The 17,329-nt window shown below is 38.7% G+C and overlaps 2 protein-coding genes across 3 annotated transcripts in view; one reads left to right on the top strand and one right to left on the bottom strand.

The window, feature by feature from the left end:
- The first annotated feature begins 5,124 nt into the window (after window positions 1-5,124).
- Window positions 5,125-5,761, top strand: LOC122090152. Its single transcript, XM_042660000.1, has one exon. The coding sequence runs from the start codon at window positions 5,207-5,209 to the stop codon at window positions 5,630-5,632; it is 426 nt and encodes a 141-aa protein (XP_042515934.1). The 5' UTR covers window positions 5,125-5,206; the 3' UTR covers window positions 5,633-5,761.
- A 4,318-nt stretch (window positions 5,762-10,079) lies between these two features.
- The window catches only part of LOC122089094, a 10,094-nt gene continuing 2,844 nt past the window's right edge, over window positions 10,080-17,329 (bottom strand). Inside the window, exons 4-9 of one of the 2 annotated variants that reach the window (XM_042658553.1) lie at window positions 16,903-17,044; window positions 16,115-16,486; window positions 15,792-15,923; window positions 12,446-12,574; window positions 11,858-12,342; window positions 10,080-11,758 (exon numbers count right to left, since the gene is read on the bottom strand). In XM_042658553.1, the coding sequence (XP_042514487.1) occupies window positions 10,213-11,758; window positions 11,858-12,342; window positions 12,446-12,574; window positions 15,792-15,923; window positions 16,115-16,486; window positions 16,903-17,044 (2,806 nt within the window). In that variant the 3' untranslated portion in view covers window positions 10,080-10,212. Of the gene's footprint in view, window positions 12,343-12,445; window positions 12,575-15,791; window positions 15,924-16,114; window positions 16,487-16,902; window positions 17,045-17,329 lie in introns of both variants that reach the window. The other variant, XM_042658552.1, reaches the window with a different exon arrangement.

The following is a 17,329-nucleotide window of genomic DNA, read 5'->3' as shown; positions in this document are numbered from 1 at the left end:
CTTGTCTTCTTAATGGAATCGCATTCCAATAATTACGATTCAATTCCGATTTCAATTCCTAAAATGAATTGAAACCCGATTTTTTAATTAAAACCCTAAAATGAATTCCTCCATTAAATTATACTAAATGTGATATTTTATCATTCTTTCATGGAGATTTCATGTGTCCCTATTTTTCCATGTAACCCTTTTTTTAATCCCCTTTATCAAAAGTCAACATATTAAGACATAAATCAATCATTCACTGTTGTTAGAATTTCATCTTGATCTATAATAATGCTTAATTTCCAATATATATAAAGACCAAGAAACTCAAGTATTGCAAGCCCCCACCTCTCCTCATTCCTTATTTTATGGTTGTAGAGATGGGTTTTTCCTTTGGCTTTGTGCCATCTCTTTTGACTATATTGTTCTCTATCATATTCTTGTTACACAAGAAACTCAATGACAACAACAAAAAACTCCCTTGGTTAGGAGAGATACATGCATTTTACAAAGCACAATAATAATCAGGATTAGAATCATAGCGGATTAAGGTTGGGTTGAGTTTTCTATGCCTCAACCCAGGCCTGGTCCAACCCCACACAGAGTTGGGTTACGTTGGGCTGGTTGGCCCTCATAGTAGGTTTAGACAGGATTCGAACTCAGGGTGGATTCGAATCATCAGGGCTAAACTTACACCCCTATTTATATCAATGTCATGGTTTTGTCTAGGATATGCATCATAGAAATAGATTATGGATTTAAAATTCATTCTGAAAAAGATAAAGAATAATTTAAATTCAAAATCTATTTCAAAAGTGCATATCAAACACAACCCAAGAATGATAAAACAATTTCAAGACTCGGGCTTTTTGGGCCTCACAATTAACTCCCCTAAACTAGAATTTATAAGGAGACTCTCTAAAGTCAAATTCTAAAATCACCGAAGAAAACCTCGATCCATGAGTGAGCTAAAGGCTACCATGTAAAGTTTCCATTATCCAAGATTCCAAGGTCCAAGGAACGAATCCAATTGGGCTAATGGGACCTCCTCTGGTTGGATTCCATTATCCAAGGTCCCAGACGCCCACGAGTCCAAGAACAATAATACTTATATTCCTTCCACTAGCTAGCACTAGCAGGAAAAAGCAGCAGCCAACAAATAGGCCACAGTGACATGCCAGATCGAACACGGGACGGCCCGAATCACAATGTGATGAGACCAAAACCCGTTATGTCCAAGACCGAATCTCAATTACTCAAAATAATCAACACGGAGATGGCCTGCAGCCTATGTTTCCGTCTTCTTCCTTGAGACAATATTGAGACTATTCACTTCAAAATTTTAATGCAGAGAGACTCACGGGAGAGATTTTGCAGAAAATATTACAAATTTATGTTGAAATCCACTCTTCCTGGTCAGAAAAAAAAATCCCCACATTGTTGTCTTGGGAATCTTTTTTTCCTAGGCCGGAGGAATGAACAAACAGGAGTGAATGCCTCACATTTAGTACACAAGGGATCCACTTGGTTAATGCTGAAATAGTGTGTCAAAAGGAGAGAGAGAGAGAGACATCACTTGGGAAATAAGGAATGAACATGCAGAAGAGCATTTTGAGAAGAACTGTTACTTTGGTAATGGATTGGTCATATTCAAGGCCTCAATAGTTCGAGAATGAGAACTTATTGATAAGTTGCTTTTCTTGAGATTTTGGGAGTTATAGAGCTATTGGGAGTTATAGAGCTATAGTTTGACATCAGTTTGTTCATGGCCTTGGCACCTTCATATACTTGAGGAGTTCTATCCCTCCACTTAATGCATTGAAGTTTTAGAGGCAAGTCTTTTTATTATCATCTCTAAGTTATTTATCAACCTGTAGCACTGGTAAGTTGAAACTACACATGAGGGGGTTGTTGAGATATATTTTGGGGAGTTATAGATTTATAAACCAGATTTCGTTCATGTCCTTAATGCCTTCATATATTTGAGGAGCTCTCTCTACTTAATCGTTAAGGTTTTGAGTTTAGACCAAGATTTTAAAATTGGGGATTGATCTCGAGATGCATGTCAACTCCTACCAATACCAGACCGATCCGATCCGATTTTTAAAGTATGGTTTTGACCCTTCAACAGTTTCCATTGATGAAGTTCTTGCTTTTTATCTTTTTTACATATCAATCAACAAAGATTATCTTTTACCTGGAAAAAAAAATTAATAATAAGAGGCCGAAAGAACAAAGAAATTAATATGGGGTTGCATTAGTCACCAACTTAACTTTAGTACACAAGAGAACAATAATCCAACTAGCATTCCACTTTGCTTCGATCCGCTTACAATATTAGTAGATACACTTAATTTAGAGGTTAATGAGACGGTAGAAGGAAGGTTGGTAAGAGATGAGAAAGCAAAGGAGGAGAAGTAGGAAGGCCACACCCCAAGGAGATCCCCCAGCTCGGTGAATGGCAGCTGGCTCGGAGCCTGGCACTGGAATGCAGAGACGACTCGCCGGAGGCACAGTGGAGAGCCAGTGAATTGCAACCACTAACAACAGAGGTGAGACCATGAGAAGACGCTTCATATGCTCCACTGCAGGAACCATTATCGCATCGTACACCACGCACCACAATAACCCAGAAATTAGGAATACCAATGCTGCCATCACTAGTCTCTTTTCTGATAAGCCCCAACTTGAAATGTTTGTTTTGGTGCATGAACCCATGAGTAAGCGAAGTGAAGGTGTGTCTAGAGAGAGAGAGAGAGAGAAATAGAGAAGGAAATGGAAGAAACTCAGAAAGCAAAGACAGAGCTACTGAAAGAGGAAAGGATAGCTAGATAACTGGGGTTCTGCTTTATGGGTTTTATCTGTTCTTTTTAGTTTTGAGTCTTTCTCATCCACAAACCACAATTTCTTGCGCTATTTGGGTTTGTCGGTTTTCATGGCAAGGGAATCATTCTTCAGAAGTAACCTAGAGAGAGAAATAGAGATTCATCTCTCATCAATGGCACATGGGATGGCATGTCAGATGATGGTAACCCTCCGGTCCTCCCTAGGCTCAAAAACGACAGCACCACGCTGTGTCTGTAGTCCGTAGTCTGTACCATACAAATATACAATACGTGCCCGTGATTGTTGAAAAGAATTTTACTATTACATCATCAGCATAGCAAGTAAAGCTGTAAAGACGAGCAGGGAAGTTTTTCTGTCCGGGAACATGGATCTGCATCAGTGCGGGGCTATTGAAAATGATCGTGAAAGCAACAATCAGTGTGAGATTTTCGTTTTTCATGGATGGTGGATCAGTTATTTTGCAAGAACTGTGTCACAGAGGAACCATGCTTATGGCTCCTTTTTCCCAGGCTATGTTTGGTTATAAGGGAATTTAGAGAGAATAAAAGTGAAATTTTCATAATTAAAAAAAAAAAAATATATATATATATATATATAATCATTACCCATGTGACTTTAACATTAACATCAAATCATTTCATATTTGATTATAATATTTCACTTTACTTTGCATCTAAATCTCTTTGTTATAATATGTAAAATATATCATTATTAAATATGGTTAAAAAAATTAAATAATTTATACAATAATATGGGGTGATGATTATAAACACTTCACTTCCCTTTAAATTCCCGTTGCAACCAAAAGGAGCCTAAACAAGTAAAAAAGAAAAGGAGGAAAAGCTTACCCTTCTTACATTGATAATTTTTTCTGGAAAAAGAGCACTGTGGACCAGCCCTTCATGTCACCATTGATATGCACTGGAGATTCTTTCACACTTGGAAAAAGCTAAACTGGATATAAAAGAAAGAGTTTCCATGTCATCGTAGGTGGGGGAAACTCCTCCCATAAAGCTATGGTCCTCACTAATACCCCCCCCCCCCCCCCCCCCCCCTTTCCCAAATCTCCATAAATGATAAACTAGCGATGAAGGAGAGAGTTTTACTTCAAGTCTGAATCAGCCTCCCATATCATTTCATTGCCCACAGGTTATCTGGATCGCAAGTTGGAGGTTTAGTACATCATTGACTGTCTGATACCCTATGGATAATGGGATCCCATGTGAGGAGTTCATCATGTGGGGAGATGATCCAAACTCTTTCCCTTTCACTATATATATGTGAGGGGAACTACGTACCACAAATCTAAGATCATTACTACTCCCCTTCCGATTTTTTGTGGGTATGAAAATTCTCTCTGTTATCTAACATCACACCAGTGCCAATGATGGCCATCACTCTTCCTAGGGATTTCAATTGATCAATCTCGATTGATTCATATCAAGCCTAAGTCCCCTCCTATTTAAGTCCCCACACCTATATTGTATTAGTTAATCGTGCTTCATAGACTAGGCATGGATATGTTAATATTCTCTCGTCTATTACCGATCTACAATCAAGGTCAAGTTAATCGGGCTATAATAGATCTTTAAATGGACTATAAACAAACCATAAACCAGTTGATCAAACTATAAACAAACTAATCGGTGTATAAATGAGATATAAATGGTTGGTCATGATCAATTAGTGGTGTCAGTCCCAATCAGGAGCCTGTCAAGCTACGACCAAGCACCATAAATGCCTAAATAATAATTGCTCTAAACCCAACACTAAACTATCTACTAATCGGTTGGTTCTGATCAAGCCTATCACCGCAGGCCACCTCTTGACACTCCCAGTTCTTCTTTCACCATGGGTGAATGAAAACTCAGTCCTGAACAAAAAAATGCCAGTAGTCCAATTTAAACCAAACTAGAAGGGGGAGAGGGGGAAACTTAATAAAACCCAAACCCACCTTCATCCCCATTCTCATTCTCTGGAATCTCTTCGAAAGGAAGTAGATGAAAGAAGAGATAATGGGTTTTATTCCTTTCAATTTGAGTCAAAGGTAACTAACTAAAGGCATTGCATATACAACATCTAAGGGCACCAGTTTTTCCCTTATTGTCTTTGGAGGGGAAATCAAATTATTGGCTCAAAAGATGCCATATGGCAACACCTAAAAAAGAAGATATAGATACCTTTCAAAATTTCTAACCATCCAATATTAAGGGTCATCAAACCATAATAATCCCAATCCCCACTAATATTAGAGAGACCAAAACCATATATAAGCATATGTAAGCTGAAACATCAAGAACAAATTAACTTTTAAACTCATTTGGTTTTGTTACTCTCCCTCCCTCCTCCCCCGGCCCCCATCTTAATTAACAAGATGAGCGTAATCGTCCTTAGTGGCTCAACGTTGACTGCATTCGTGGAAGACAGAGAAGCCTTCGACCAATGCGTGAAGGAGCACTTCATGAACCTTGACACCAACGGCGATGGAGTTCTCTCTCGCTCCGAGCTTGGTAAGGGATTTCATTGCCTATTGTCACTAGGGAACGATTTGGGGACCGAAGAGGAGCTCAAAGGCCTATATGATATTATCTTTGACAAGTTTGATGCCGATAGGAGTGGAACCATTGATCGTGATGAATTCCAATCGGAGATGAAGGAAATCCTGCTTGCCATGGCCAGTGGCCTTGGCGATATCCCCCTGAAGGTGGCCCTGGAGAGCGATAGTTTCCTCATGAGGGCTGCTCAGCATGAAGCCACTAAAAAGGAGAAACAGATAAAGCCGATTTCTCACAACCAATGAGCACTTTCTATATATACATTTTTTTTTTTTTAGGAGAAGAGGGGATCGAGAGGTACTAATAATGTGAGTGCTTGATGCAAGTTAATTACATTGAAACACAAAGATAAATTAATTATTCATTCTTTCAAATTTTCGTCCTACAAGGATAGTTTTTAATGACCTTGAAAAATTGTGGGTTTTCCTTCTTCCACAATCAAAGAAAACAATTTCCAAAGTTTACAAGTGGCAACCATTTTAACTGCTATAAACTTGTCATGGCTAACAATAAGTGCAAAACATTTAATCTTTTATTTTTTGTGGGGGAAGGGGTGGGGATAGGGATAGAAGAAAGTATTTAATTGTTAGCAAAAACAGCAATAAGACTATTATTGTAGTTGGCGGTTTCATAAAGTTCAAACTAAAATACAAAGAATTATATATATATATATATATATATAATACGATACATTTGAGAAATAAACAAAGTAGACAAATAAGGGTCTTATCTTTAAAATTATTCATTTTTCACTTGAACGATTAGAGTCATCAATTTCAATCGATGATGATTATCTTCTGAAAAATGTTTGAAAATTTGGGCGTTAGGGTGAATATAGGTTGTTCATCTAGGTTTTCTTGGAATGTTAGGCCTAATGCATACCCTAAAGTCCGAACAACTGAGATAACAACAGCATACCCAACCTTTTCCCATATATGGGAGAGGGATAGGTATACAAAGTAGACAAATAAGGGTCTTATCTTTAAAATTATTCATTTTTCACTTGAACGATTAGAGTCATCAATTTCAATCGATGATGATTATCTTCTGAAAAATGTTTGAAAATTTGGGCGTTAGGGTGAATATGGGTTGTTCATCTAGGTTTTCTTGGAATGTTAGGCCTAATGCATACCCTAAAGTCCGAACAACTGAGATAACAACAGCATACCCAACCTTTTCCCATATATGGGAGAGGGATAGGTATGCCGCCAATATCAAGTATGCTAGCGGATAGCACCAATAGGAACACATGATGGAGTATCATTCAGGAAGGATATAGGGGTCATTTCAGAAAAAGGGAAGAGAGAGATAGACACAATGGGTGTTAGTATACTTGATATCGGCGGCATACCCAACCTTTTCCCATATATATATATATATATATATCTGAATTAAAATTGAAATAACAACCTATAGGAATTATAATTTAATGCTACACAATCGAAGTCAAGGCAAAAAACACAATAGTCATCAAGTAAAAGAAAGAGCAAAGACAAATGGGCAACAATTCTTCTATTAAAATGGCACACATTAATAGCAGTAAGTATAAGAAGGTGCTACTTCAATCTCCATGGCACATCATGTACTCCTACAATCAGTTGCCTCTAGCCTGCGAATTAGAGTTTGGCAAATAACCAAGGTTTTCGATCCTGGATTAAAATTTAGAATTTTGTATCCAAGAAGCAGAAGGTGATTGGGTGCATAATATATAGAGATCGAGATTGTCAATTTAATTCTTTTCGGTGGTTTTATATCCAACTAAACTATATAAAAAGAAAGAAGAAGAAAAAAATAGTCAACCATAGAAGATATAACTAAATACACCACCAGAAAAGGGGGAAAAAAAACCCTTGGATCATCTTAAAGCTTGTTTGGTTCGGTTAAATGTGTCTTTTATAACTGCGGTTTATAAAAATCTCAACAAATTTCACCCCCCATCCGTGGGTTGCCCAGATGGTTAGGGCGAATTGGGGATTGTGTGGATAAGTGCACGGTTTCAAATTCGATTATCCATCAGTGCACCTGCAATTTAAGCAGATATTGTGGCGGCCGGTGGATCACTGCGCTAGTCTCCCCGAGGATTAATCGAGGTGCTGGTGTATTTAGAGGCAATCTTCATAAACCACTGCCATAGACCTCCACACAAGTGTAGCCGTTGACTACTTTTCTTATAATGTCCAAATGTCAAAACTCACAAGGGACACGTCTTCTACCTTTGTGAACAAATGGTGTGCAAATTCCAACTACTAGGTAGAGAGGAAGTAGACAGATTAGCCATGTGTTAAATTTCAATATCTAATTCAATCAAATACCCTCTCACATTTTTATGCATTTTTTGTATGTCTATTTAAAAATACCAGTTGTGGCTGTGTGACCAACGTTTAACTATGGGCCTGAACCATCAAATCGGGTTGGTTAAATGGGTTCCTCCTTGGCAAAAAAAAAATGTATAAGTACCAGTATTATAGTATCTATTATGCATTCTCCCAACTCTACACAAACTATATAGAAATGAAAACCATGAAAATGGACGGCAAAAATTGGTCTTGTGACTTCCGAAAAGGTTACATAAACTACACTTGTGACAAGACAGACTTGAACCATTCGTTATCATTGGTTTTTCTATCTAGGTTGTCTATTCTTGTTCGAAGTTCAGAGAATGCACAATAACTACAGTACTAGTTATATGCATATACATACATGAGATGCATACCAATACACCAGGGGCATGGACTCTATATTAAATGATAAATATAGACAAATTTTCTATCAACATGGAAGAATATATATTGTGATGTTTAGAAAAAAAAAAAGATACATAGTGCTTCTACTCGATGAAAGACTTTCTACACATTTGACAGTCAGAAATGCTACATCCTCTTTCCACATGACAAAAACAAGTGCACCAAGTACATAATGTTTTCTATTGCACCTCTTACAAAATTCTAAGGATTAACCATCTTATTTTTGCTGACATTGATGTCCTCTTCCTTACACGAAATGAGTCTAAGATGATATCTAAGATGATAAAATTAAGGAACATATTGGGTCACTTTTAGTAAGAACAAAACTAATGATTCAATAAAGAGGTGAGCTATAAACAGTTTAAATTGTTCCCCTTCCAAACCCTGCAGTAGCGAGAGCCCCGTGCACTGAATTGCTAATGGAAAGTTATAATATTTTGGTTTCCCTATGAATTTGTCAGATCCAAGGAGTTTACCGTAGCTGATCTCAAGGATAAAACCCTCGGTAATCGCTGGAGCAAAATGACTGAAGGATATGAGTGATATTTGTTTAAAGGATCGATCTTCAAGTCCGAAATAAGGCCATGTTAATTGAGCTAAAGGCTTCTTAATAATCCTTCCCACCAAGTCATCAAAGGTCTCTGTATAGTCAAACTGACTAATGCGAGCTAAGGGTGAGGTGCCCCCATCTTGGGCTTGGAGGATATAGCTAGGGAATAGAGTTGCTGAAAAGGGATATAAATGAGAGAGAGAGAGAGAGAAAGGAAGCCTTCTACTGTCTACCAACTCAAATCCAAATTCTGTATTCGATTAAATTAACTATCATCGTGGGGGTGGTTACAACAAAAGAAAGTTTACTAAATCTAAGACTCTTTGGTAGCTAGATTAAACTAAAGGTTGCTAAAATAGTTGAAGCCTTGGTCTTCCAAATAACTTAGGCCTCACACTCTCAACCAAAATAGTACTCTTTCAATGACTAAACTAAAGCCAACTACATTACCTAATGGACTCTACTACTACTACTACTACTACTACTACTACTACTATTACTAATTAAATAGCTATTTTTGTATACCCCTTAAGACACCTATTTTTTAACCTTATAATTCAGCTCATTACAAAATAAAAAATAAAACCCAAAGAATTAAAAGTCCATATCCCATAGATATTAAAATAGGATCAATTTTTGGACTTGGCCTGCATTAGAAAAATAATAGGTTCGGATCAATATATCAGTCACTAAAAACTAAATTAAATCATCAGGGACATATGGAAGATGGAACAATTAGCACAAAAAACATCATATTAAGATATCAGACGGTATCTCAATTTTCAACTCCTCGAGTAAAAAGCAACAAGAAGCGAGTTGGATCAACTTTAAACCACTAGTTTGATTAGCTTTCCAGGTGAGGAAGCTGCCATCATATCCCTAATACACACAGAAATGGAAATAAAAAGAAAGATGCTCAAAAAACTAAAGTTACTTCATCAAGGATCCAAACAAAGAAGTGCACCCAAATCTGCTTTCTTTCAATGAAGCAAATTGTCTCAAATTTACAAAATAATAATTATTGTCCTCAAATGGGAAGTTTTGTAGAGAAAAAGTATCCTGAGTTCATATGAACAGAAAATCACTCAACAAATACCTTCATTAGTAATAAAAAACTTACCTCGTTCAGAAAAACCTTCAAGCACTGTACCACTCTCGCAATATTTCTCTACATGGGGAAAAACAATAAGGCAATTGAAATGACAGTGAACAGAAGATAATATATGCTAAATTTGGGACTCTCAAGGAAGATTATTTTCTACAGAATTACAAGCTCATTTTTTTTTTAACAGAAGAAAGAAATGGGGACCGAATTGTCTACGGCCTCCTCCTTGCACCTTCTCAATACTGTATCAGAAAAATGAAAACCTTGTTCCATTACTTGCTGCGAACAAGCTGTATTCTTCAACATTTGTCTCTTTTTTGGTGCAACTATCAAATTGAGCAGGATCTGCGGGTGAATTCGGAGGAAAATCCCCTAAAGTTCCCTCTTTCAAGGACACAGGATTAGAATTATGTCCTGTTGCCACAGCTATTGGCCCACCAAAATGGAACAACGAGAAGTTTGTGCTGTCATTAAGCAATTTAGTAGCATGCCCACAGCGTTTATCTTCCCCACATGATGGAATTTCTTGCAGAGCCCGGCAATTGGAGCCGCCCTCTCAAGAGGCTTTTCACTTACCACTGTATCAGCTAACTTGGTTACTCCTTTGTGCTCCTTTGAGGTCAAACCATTGCCTCTGCTCACAGGTTGGTACACTGGAAGTTGACCAACATTAAGTACAGGCGTTGTTAAAGGTTGTAGAGCACTGTACTGCATACAGAAGTGTGAGGGTCGGTTTGCTGATAGGCCATACCCAAAAGGACTCGTGAAGAGGTAGCGGTTAGGTTGGGAAAATGGAAGAAACCCATTTGCAGGAGCTGATGGCCAAGAAGCTGGATGTTGATGGTAGTAGCCCATTGTTGAAGGTGCTGGGAACATGGGGAAATGTAGGCTCGGGCTATGGATTGGTGGAAGCGAAGCCATGTCAGTGCTGACTATACCACTATTAGGATTATAAGCATGTTTTACTGGTGGATCCTCTGGAAAACTACCTCCTACTGTGCAGGTAGACACTGGAAATCCTGGATTTGTCATGCTTGAAAGAGATTCCCTTCCATTAGCATTCTGCTTGCTGTCTACTACCACATCCTGGCATTTAAGAAAACCATTCTGACCACACGTTGAAGAATCTCTTCCCTCTGACTGTTGGCAAGCATCTTCTGAATCTGACGTCGACAAAGATTCCACATTTTGAGAGCTTGAAGAAGCTGAACTGCTGTCTCCCTCACTAAGACACGAAGAGCAGTTATCTGAGCTGGAAGCAGCATCCTTTGAGTAATAAAGAGATTTGTCTCCTAAACCAAATCCATTCTGGCAGCCCTTCTCTACTTCCTGGCTGGCCTTTTGTGATTCATTCCCAGTGTCATCCTTTTGACTTCGGTAATAATTCAAACCACCAGATTTTCCAGAATTCATAGATTGTGCAGATGAAAACAGCTCACTGGGTGACTCCAGAGGATTATCAGATTGTGGCGGCAAAGTCCCAACTCCATTACATCTACTTTCCTCATCTTCATCAACCTTGTAAGTAGACCCCAGGGAGACGTCAGAATCTGAATTGCTGCGAGGGTACTTTTTCCGTGATTCCATAGGTTCCCAGACTTTCTTCGTATGTAGAAAATCTCTACTTGAAGTGGCATTGCCTGAGATGACCTTGCTTTTCAGAATTCCACAATTATCTGGTATATAACACCCATTATTGTACTTGTTATTGCGATAGAAAGGCCTAGATACATCCGATGCAGAATCTGACTTGTTCACAGTTTTGACTTCCCGGCATGGTCTGGTGACAGAAACATGTGGTTCATCCCTTGATCTGTAGCCATTATTTTGGTTACAGCCACAGGAATGGAAGTCATATCTATCACGCATCCTGTTGTTGGAGCAGTGATACTTTTCACCAGTCTTAAGGACACAGTTTCTGGTGTCGGACTTTACAGGATTTTTTCTTGTTTGTCTACTCACATTGCTGCACCTGCAAGGATTTCCCGCAGATGAAAAATGTAGTCTAGGGTCAGATTCATCAAGAAAAGGCACATTGACACTGGTAACTGCAGTTCGGCGTTTATCGCACCATTTGGAAGCCGGATCTGACTGAAATTCTTTCCTGAATCTCAGCTTCCGCCGAGATGATTTTGATTGCTCAATTGTAAATAAACCATTACTATCCTTTACACAGACTTCCCCATCCGAAGTGTGACACATGTGCCATGCGCCATCCTTCTGCATTGTCAAAGCCACAGACCCATTTGAGAGCTGTTCATATTGGATATCTTGAGGAGACTCAGCAATTGAACTATCTCCGGTGTCACCTATGGAATCGCCTGAATCGATAGTATTAATCGACTCCTCATCACCACCTGGCGATTGTTCTTCTGTACAAATATCAGGCCTCAAGGGAGTTTGTTTTGATTCAACACACTTGTTTTCTCTATCCTTTTCTTTCCCTTTTAGTCTCTCTTTTCTTCTCAACTTTTTTTCTCTTTCTTTTGTTCTCCTTCTCTCCTTGCGCTCTTCGTCTTCACGCTTTTCTTTCTCTTCTTCTTCCAGAAGCTTGATCTGTAGAGACAAATGGGCATCAAGCAAGTATTTCTAATGAAATGTAGAGGATTTTTTTCTGACACAAGCAAATCATATCCTAAAATACAGAGCATAAAATTACCTGTTTTTCTAAGGTGACAAGTTCTTTGCACGCAACATGAACACGCTCTTCCATCAATTTTAGGGCAAGACAAACAAATATGCTATGGGCATTTTGACGAGCTGTTCCTTCTCTAAAAGCCTTTTCTACCTGAAAAGGGCACACTCCAGAATTAATTATTTACATGTCAAATATGGATAAATATGAATTGGCATGCCAGCAAGCGAACTTCTGAAATGGCATTTCAGAAATAAGTCATGTTATACATGTTTATAAGACTTTCAGTCAGCACACCGATTGAAAAGGAAAAGTTATACCATTTTTATTTCCTTTACCATTGATGAGCAAGACCATCTTTATAAGCCATTCAGCAACAAAAAAATAAAATAAAATAAAATGTAACACTTGTCAATATACTTTTGTTACCATCGATAGGCTGTCTCTGGTTTACCACACACAAAGCTTGGAATTGTATGACAATGAAGTTTATTGAGAAAGAGGCTTATGATCATTTCAGAAGTGGTTGAAACCTAGTCCACCTTCCCACTAGCTTTCACTCATCATGGTTCTCATCTCATTGATAGTGCATTCCATCAATGGTGCTCAATTTCAAAGCCTTGTGCATGATCTGCCCCATGCCAATCTAAAAGCCTGGTGTTCAAATATTTCCTTGAAACTCAAAGCTACCAAGAATTGAATGAGAACTTTCTAGCATGGCAGTCTCAGTGAGGGCATTTCCTTACAGCCCGACCACAACAAGCCACACAGAGTGATGGAAGCAAGCAATTGATTTTTTCGGGGCATTGTGGTTGTGGGGGTGATGTAGATAACTCACTTGGGCTTAAGTTATTGCAAATAAGCCTTGGGTTGTCTTATGTATGTGTTGGGCCTTTGATCCCATGGGTTTTCTTTAAAATTGGCCATTTTAATGGGCCTAAAATATGGGTAGAAGGTAGGAAAACGGGATTTAAGTCATTAGTTTAATTAGTTGTTATCTAATTCAATAAATGCCCCATTAGGCCATTAGTTGGTTGTAAAGTCCTATATGGACTATTAGTTAGTTAATCCTACTCCATGTTGGAGTCATAAAGTCAAGTCCTAGTCCTATTTTGAATTCCTAGTTGTAGTACGAGTGTCTAGTCCTCTTTGGAAACTAACTCCTAGTTATATTATGATTGTAAACTTCCCCTCTATAAATAGAAAGGCATATGTACTATTATTAATTAGATTTGAATGAAAAAAAGTTTGCAACTAAATGCTTAGAGCAGCTGAGATAGCTGTGGGTGAGAAGCCCAGGCTGAGATAGCCACTTCCTTTATTCTCTTTCACCCTTCTCGACCCCCCATCTGTTCTATTCTTCTTTTTCTATTTTATTTGCTGTAACATTAAAGAAATACAATTCAATTTTTTTTAGAAGCTATTACAGTCCATAACCGACTAGCATAGTGAAGATTTTAGGAGAGAGATTAATCACCATATCTCCCTCCTCTGACCTCTGATCTGTAAACCCTTTTAAAGGTGTTCTAGGCTGCTATTAGGCCACTCAGTCCTCTTCTTGGAGCTGTCCAAATCTATCCAGCAACTGTTCTGAAGAATCCTGAAGTTTTCTCTCTCCTAGGTCATAAAATCAAGAAAGCTTGTAACTCCACAACCAGCCGTCAGAATCCTCTCAACTTTGGGGGTTTTTGTACCCTCCCTAGGGGCTATCTACCCCCAAGAGTGCAGCTCAATCAGACTCCTACAGACCTAGCCGCACCTCTCTCTCTCCAACTCTATAGCAGGTCTTCCTCTCTCCTATCAGGTTGGGTTTTGGGCTGGTTTTACTCCTATATGGGTATTGTATCCTTGGGGGTTTATTTGATAGTCTTATTTCTTTGTTTCCTGATCCTATTTGTATTGTTTGGGGTTATAAATTGCTGGGGTAGTTTCTTATAATCTACTCCTGCATTAGGGGGGGATCAACTGATCTCATTGTTCTCCCTCCCCATATCTATTGGCATAGGAACAGCAATGGTTGATGGCCAGATCTGTGACAAATTATAATTGCCAGTCCAGGTACCAAGGATTGATGGCACCCCAAGGTCAGTCAGATATATTTAAACAGGTTAAAATAATATGCATTTTTATTCAAAGCATCAGATCAATCATCAACGAATAGATGCTGATCAAGGAGAAAGGGAAAAAGGTGGCCTCAAAATGTCACCCTTACTTGGTGGTGCCACCATTACTGGCTTCAGGACTGTTTATGTTGCTTGTATGGGAGTTTGTAGTTTCAAAAGGGTTTCATTTCCACATGTTCGCTACCATTTCACCTAAAGGCTTGAACTTGTAGGGAATGGCAACGTAAATGTACACATCAACACTCCCCCACACATGCAGGCCATCTTGGCACCATACACGTGACACACATGCATGCCCACACATGACACCGAGGGAAAAGAAGTGGGGGAAAACTCCCTCCCTTTGGTATTTCCTAGGAGTCGAACACTCATCCTCCCCACTTTGCTACCATGATAGCTATTGTTTCACCTAAAAGCTCGAATTTTTAGGGAAGGCAGCATACACTCCGCCGTACGTGCAGGCCATCTTGGCACTGTGCACGTGACACATTTACCCACATGACACTGAGGGAAAATAAGTGGGGGGAAACTCCCTTTGGCACTTCCTAGGAGTCGAACACCCGAGCTCCCCTGCTCTGATACCATGTTCACTACCGTTTCACCTAAAAGCTCGAACTTGTAGGGAAGGGCTGCATAAATGTATACATCAACACCACACAAGTCTGTCACTTGGATTAAACCCATAGAAAGTAGCAAGAAATTCATTTTTGACACGTCAAAATTCAATTAAGATTCAGATATCAGGTGAGCATTTTTGGAATGAGTGTCTCTAGTTCCATTGCCTTATGAACACAAATTGTACAATTGTTTAACCTCTTTGAGAATATTGACTTAGTAACCATTCAAAGTTATTCTTCTCAACTGGCATATAAAAAATAATTATGGGAATTTTGAAATTATCTATCGATGACAAAAGCATGAAGATTGCCAAGTCATTTTCACTGTTAAGAAAAGACTTATTGGAATGGAAGAATGTGATTCACTCCAAGTTGGAATTGGGCTTAAATACAGTTGATTTGCTCGACAAAAAGATTTATTGACTTCGATTTATTGATTTATACAGACATAATTTAGGAATGGGAGGCACTAGAGAATCAGGTTCTTCATGATCCAGTTTTGGGCTCCAGCAGATATTGATGGAACTTTTCTCCATAGTGCAATAAGTAAAGAACGATATGATATTCTTTGATATGTGGGTAAGATCAAGGAGGATCAAGTACAACACTGCTCAGTATAAGAAACCATACCTGTTCTTTAAATATAACAGTAGCAGCATCTAGAAGAAATTCTCGAGCAAGTTCTGGACTCTTCGCATGCTTTTGAGGACGGGAGCTTTCTCCATCCAGCTCATTTCCGTCCTTATCCATGGAATCATCATCCTGCATGTATAAACGACAGTATCCATAAGAAAAGAAAAATGGTCAAATGAGTAAAACTGCATTTAAAGAAAGTAGCATTTATAAAAAAAAGAAAAGAAAAGAAAAGAAAAGAAAAGAAAGGAATATAAAACTTGGTCATAAGGTCAAACCGACAGCAATAGTAAATCAGCCATTGAAGTCCTAGAATTTACCTCTTCTTCTTCAGCTTCTTCAGCATGCTCAAAAAATCTTCTGATACTTTCTCCTTTTGTTATTGTCACAAATCCATCCCCAACTATAAGCCTGCGATGTACACATAGTTGACCCTTCAGTGCATGGGCTTTTACAGAAAGTTCAGTGCAACGTCCATCGAGTTTCCAAGCCCTCAATGTAATAAAACATGCACCCAAACCACCAAGGTCCAGGCCCTTCACTTGAACATGCCCATTCATGCCAACATCTTCAAACTCTAAAACGTCAGATTTTCCTTCTCCAGTTCCAAGAGCCCATTCAAAGTGATGGTATGTTCCAACAGTGTCTACGAAAGACTGGCACCAATCAGCTTGAACAGTGTCATCAGATACCTGTTAAACATTAAAGCATGACTTCAGGTCACACTAGTCGGAATATCAAGACTAGAAAGGAAAAAAAAAGAGCAACCCAACGAACAAGGCTCCCGCTACTGCAGGGTCTGGGAGGGGCAAAGTATGCAGCCTTACCTTCTGCTTCACAGAGGTTGTGTCCAAGTTTTGAACCTGTGACCAACATGTTGCAATAGTGCAACTTAACCGTTGTGCCACAGGCTCGCTCACTGTTTAAAAAAATAATAGTTTTAAAAAAAAAATCCTAAATATGAGGTGGAATATAAGAGTGCAAGAAAAGTTTGTTTCCACGAAGGGCAAAAAAGGTTACAACATGAAAAAGAAACAAGGAACCTCCCACTACAGTTGGCAAGGTAGGAAGGAAAAAGTTTGATTCAGAAAATTGCTGTTGAAAGCACCTCATATTGGAAGGCTGTATCAGCCACACAAAATGAACTGGTGCAGCGAGGTTCCTTTCGCATGCGCTTCAGCTCCTTCAGCTCCTTGAACTCGCGAATAACATTCCTTCTGCAATCTCTGCAAAACCTCTTGCTGTCAAACCTGTGACATGAACATAGGATTCATAAGACCGTTAAACATTCAACAATGGGACAAAATGAATAGAAAACATAAAAACACCAAATGGTCCAGTCAAGGAAGTCAAAAGTATCATAGATGGGAGGGGGGAGAGTCTGAAAATGAACTACTGGTGTTCACCACAACACAAGTTTAGGATTATTAGGAAGCTACCACTGTATTTAAACTCTTGCTACAAGAGATAAAATAGTGTCTTAATCTCCGCCACCAACGATAAAAGAACCCCTTCTTTTTTTTTTTTTTTTTTTT

The sequence above is a fragment of the Macadamia integrifolia genome, chromosome 9, assembly GCF_013358625.1.
Source record: "Macadamia integrifolia cultivar HAES 741 chromosome 9, SCU_Mint_v3, whole genome shotgun sequence".
Classification (NCBI taxonomy): Eukaryota; Viridiplantae; Streptophyta; class Magnoliopsida; order Proteales; family Proteaceae; genus Macadamia; species Macadamia integrifolia.
The sequence above is the reverse complement of the archived record's forward strand: the minus strand, read 5'-3'. Positions and strand labels throughout refer to the sequence as shown.

What these genes read in the sequence shown, in the direction of transcription:
- LOC122090152 (XM_042660000.1), top strand. Translation starts at nt 5,207, where the DNA reads ATGAGCGTAATCGTCCTTAGTGGCTCAACGTTGACTGCATTCGTGGAA.